The 5,091-nt window shown below is 35.6% G+C and overlaps 1 protein-coding gene across 1 annotated transcript; it reads left to right on the top strand.

The window, feature by feature from the left end:
• The first annotated feature begins 2,260 nt into the window (after positions 1–2,260).
• rcvrnb (recoverin b) lies at positions 2,261–4,137 on the top strand. Its single transcript, XM_016528097.1, has 3 exons — positions 2,261–2,645; positions 2,943–3,054; positions 3,166–4,137. Exons 1-3 carry the CDS (start codon positions 2,265–2,267, stop codon positions 3,282–3,284), a joined length of 612 nt encoding a protein of 203 aa, XP_016383583.1. The 5' UTR covers positions 2,261–2,264; the 3' UTR covers positions 3,285–4,137.
• The last annotated feature ends 954 nt before the right edge of the window (positions 4,138–5,091 follow it).

Consider the following 5,091-nt stretch of genomic DNA (forward strand, 5'->3'; position numbering starts at 1 on the left):
GAAGACAAAAGCTGTGTGTTTGTAAGAAACAAATCCATCATTAAGATCTTTTTAACTAAAATACGAGTCCATAATCCATAACAAGTGCTCTGGTCTGAATCAGGAGAGAAATCTGCACAGATCAAGCACAGTTTACATGCCGAAAAAGCGCTAAACAAATGTTATAAAGTGGATTTAGATGTGCGAGACGACAGGGGATGGACTTTTTCCACTAGAGAAGAGTTATGAATTATGCTCGTATTCTAACCAGAAGCAATGGTTTGAAGTCGAAAAGGTCTTAATGGTCTTAAAGGTCAAACACATCTACATCTTGGATGGCCTGAGGGCGAGTACATTTTAATTTTAACTGAACTACTCCTTTAAATGCAATGTCTTGGTCTAGCAAGTGATATAAAACATTTCAAAGCGCTATACAAATTGAATTAAACTTGAATAATGTGCTTTAATCTGAATATTATTCACGTTTTTGTGCATTTGTATTGATTTTATAATAATACCAAAAATATGTTACCAGTTCTTTATCTCTAATTTTAATCTTATATTACATTTGCATGTACAAAATATGTATGCAAAATATGGACCTTGATAAATGTACACGTAGGCAAACGTTACTTTTAGACTATCTCATTTTTCACAATGATTTAACTAGGATAATCTTGTGCCATATTGATATATAAAAATACAAGGAGTAAGAAAATCTATTCTATCGTTATCAACAACATGAAGTGCATTCAACATTATGTCAGAGTTCCCCAAACTGGGTTTGTGAAGGAACAGCAGGGGGTTTATGAGTTAAATGAAAAGCTAATATTTAATGAAATCATAAAAAATGTTAAATTAAAACAAAAATCAAAATCAAACACTTACTGGAAACATGAAATATTGTATTCGTTTACTTGCCATGTTACCATAACCAATGTCAGAGAACCATGAACATGCAAATGTGATACTTCATTATTAAAATATTTATTTTAAAATCTCAAGGGTACTTCAAATAAAAATATATTAGGTGAGGATCATTATATTAGAGGATCAGATGACAAAACAGCTGGTGAATTAGCATTCTAATGTGTTTGAAAGAGTAAAAGTAATACATGGTAAAATAACCGACTGAGTGATAATTCAAATAAAAATGAATGTGTTCTTCAGTAGTTGATGAGTTTAAACCTGAAATGATTTTTTGTAAATCCAATGGTCAAATGCTGTGTAGCCGCCTGACTAATGACGGATCTCCGTGTTCAAAACTGGAACACTTTCTGTTATTTTTATTATATAGAAATGTATATAAAAATTCTGTGCAATCCAATTGAATATGATCTTATAATATTATATGTTGTTACATAGCCTATCATAACATTTAAATTATATATTATAAATAACATTTATTAACATATAAATTAGTTACCACACTCTCAAAAATAAAGGTGCTTCAAAAGGTTCTTATAGAAGAACCATTTTTGGTTCCACAAAGAACTATTCAGTCAAAGGTTCTTTAAAGAACCATCTCTTTCTTACCTTTATAGAATCTGGAGAACCTTCTTTCGCCACAAAGGACCTTTTGTGAAACAGAAAGGAGCCATTTAGACAAAAAGGTTCTTCTATGGCATCATGAAGCACCTTTATTTTTAAGAGTGTAGACTACATAGGAAGTCAATCATTCTCCTTAAAGGTGCAAACCATTTTTGGTTCCACAAAGAACTATTCAGTCAAAGTTTCTTTAAAGAACCATCTCTTTCTTACCTTTATAGAATCTGGAGAACCTTCTTTCGCCACAAAGGTCCTTTTGTGAAACAGAAAGGAGCCATTTAGACAAAAAGGTTCTTCTATGGCATCGTGAAGCACCTTTACTTTTAAGAGTGCACTGTGCAAAAAAGCATAAATATGTATTGACTAATTGTTCTTGAACACTCTCACAAACCAAAAATAGTAAAAGTGTTGGTTCGTAATCTGTACTGTAGGATGATTTTAATCCTACGGTACATTTGCATGCAAAATCGGGACCTTAATTAACACATGTAGGCAAACATCACCCCAGTAAACTGGTTTTGTAACAGCGTGCTGCCATATTGTGGTTTAATCCGAATGCATCAAATAAGATCAGGAGGTCTCCTGCTGTTACATAAGCTCATAGTCTTTCAAGACTAACTCCTTGTCTACCAACTATCAAATCAAAAGACGCTTCAGCTATAATCACTTTGTCCTCTTTAATCCTCAGTTGAGTTTAAATAGCCGCCAGTGCCATTATCCTGGTCACAGTTCGCAAAATGGGCAATGCTAAAAGTGGAGCGCTTTCCAAAGAGCTTCTGGAGGAGCTGAAGATGAACACCAAGTACAGCGAGGAGCAGCTTTACGCCTGGTACCAGAAGTTCCTGAACGAGTGTCCGACGGGCCGCATCAGCCGGGAGCAGTTTGAGAGCATCTACGCCAGCTTCTTCCCCGACGCCGATCCCAAGGCTTACGCTCAGCACGTCTTCAGGAGCTTCGACGCCAACAGCGACGGGACGCTGGACTTTAAAGAGTACATTGTGGCTCTGCATCTGACATCCTCAGGGAAGACCGTCGAGAAGCTGGAGTGGGCCTTCGTTCTGTACGACGTAGACAGGAACGGCACCATCACCAAAAACGAGATTCATGAAATAGTCAAGGTGAAAACTAGCACAGAATGATTACTTACAAATTGTAGTCCATTACTGATTACATGGCGGAAATTGTAGTTTGTAGTGTAATCTATTGGATTACACATATTGGGTGATGTATTCTGACTACCGTTAGATTATTTTGATTTAAAAAAATGGCCTGTGTGTGTAGTTCCCTAAAACTGGAAGGCTTTCCAAATAAGTGGTAGAATGTTTTAGAAAGGAACATGTAATCAGTTACTACCCAGCACTGATTGTAATGTACTGCCATCAGAATATGTACAGTCTCTTTGCTCTTCTTTGCAGTCAATATTCAACATGATCTCCAAAGAAGACCAGAAGAACCTTCCGGATGATGAGAATACTCCTGAAAAACGAACAGATAAAATTTGGGACTTCTTCGGGAAAAAAGAAAACGGTAAGCGAGTTTTAGTATGCGTTGCGTTATAAATGTGTGACAAAGATACATCCCCTTTAACAGAACAAGCTTTATTGAGTTTTGAAGCGTGCATTTTCTCTGTATCACCAGGTAAAATAACAGAGGGCGAGTTCATTCAAGGAGTTATGGACAATAAGAACATCCTCCGTCTGATTCAGTTTGACGAACCACAAAAGGTCCAAGAGAGGCTCAAAGAGAAGAAGCAATAATGCTTGTTTGTTTTTTTTAATTGCTGCTGGTTTGCGTTTTACTGCTATCTGATTCTTTTGTTTCATGTGCGCTGTAATACTTTTGATTTGACCAAGATTTCAATACAATCTGTGCCATGAAATATACATGTAATAATGCTGCAGTAGAAAACATGAAACGAAATGGACAGTTAAAAATGGAAAAGCTGGATATCTAGACACTGAGTTTTCAGTGAAATACACAGATACAATCAGCCCACTGGCAAAAAAGGGTCAAAGACGCGGTTACATTCACAATCATCGCCGATCATGTGCTGTGAAACCATATGCAAATGATGTAAATAATCCACAACTTTGCTTCACACTCATTTGCTCATGAATAAAACGCTATATGTAACAGTGATGCAAACGGTTTCATTTTAGTATTCTACTAGTACTACTAATAGTATACATGCATACACTATACACTAGTATACATGCATAAAAATTAAGACACAGAGGGTTTTTCCAGATATGGGATTTTCCAATAGGCCGTTTGACCAAATAAACACACAACGAGGGAGAAATTTGTTAATTAATTTTGTTAATTTAATTGCACTGCCTTTGCAATGTAAAAAAATATATTTTTAAACTCATTAAAATGCAGATTAAGATGCAAATCAATGTGTAATTAAAACAGTGGCTCTCAACTGGTGCATTTTGACAAAAAATGCAAGAAAAAAAAATACAAATCTAAATGCAATAAATTATCTAGCATAGTTAGGAGAACAAATTTGATAACATTACCACTTTAGCATATTGTTGGATCTATGGCAACATTAAAGGGGTCATATGATGCTGCTAAAAAGAACATTATTTTGTATATTTGGTGTAATGAAATGTGTTTATGCGGTTTAAGGTTCAAAAAACACATTATTTTCCACATACTGTACATTATTGTTTCTCCTCTATGCCCCGCCTTTCTGAAACACGTCGATTTTTACAAAGCTCATCGGTCTAAAAACTGTTCTGGAACAGTGTTGTTAATACAACTTAACCACTGATTTCTAGTCATGTCTTCTTTTTGAAGACCAAACAAAGTATTTTCGCTTTCACAACGAAACACACTGCGCCTTCACTACATGGCGGCGGCGGCGGAAACAATACTACAGCGAGAATCAAAGTTACGCCTTCTTTCTTTGCGTGAACATTTGGGCGGCGTTATGCAAATCTTCAAACACAGTGACGTAGACATGTGGGGGTGTGTTTAAACGAGGCATTTTAGGAGGGCGTGGACGAGTCTTAACTTTTATAAAGAATATCTCTTTGGGTTTGAGGCTTTAGTCTTTGCAACTTTAGGGATCTTATCTATTCACGAACAGCTTGTAACACTCCAAAGAGAAAGGAAAACTTAAAATCACATCATATGACCCCTTTAATGAATTTCAAGACATTTCTGTGGCATTTATACATTAGTTTTGGTTCTGTATTGAGTCACCACCTATCATGTCCAATGTAAAATCTTAGTTGTGAATCAAAACCAGTTGAAAACCATTGATCAAGATAATGAAGCAGGTTATATATCGTATTAGAGCATCATAATCCCTGGGCTGGTTTCAATCACAGTCCTTCCATGTTTTCTCTACTCTTGTTGTTCAATGAACTAGTGTTCAATAAACTAATGTTTAAATGTTTAATTTGACCAACAAAAGAAATTTGTAGAGAATTTCAAAGCTTGGATTGTGGAGCTCCATCCAAACACCTTGCATTATATACACATACAAAAATCAGGTATCAAAAACATCATGGAAGCCATTTACAGTGGTTAAAGTATATATATATATATATA

Source organism: Sinocyclocheilus rhinocerous, unplaced genomic scaffold (genome assembly GCF_001515625.1).
Source record: "Sinocyclocheilus rhinocerous isolate Xijiao unplaced genomic scaffold, SAMN03320098_v1.1 scaffold792, whole genome shotgun sequence".
Classification (NCBI taxonomy): domain Eukaryota; kingdom Metazoa; phylum Chordata; class Actinopteri; order Cypriniformes; family Cyprinidae; genus Sinocyclocheilus; species Sinocyclocheilus rhinocerous.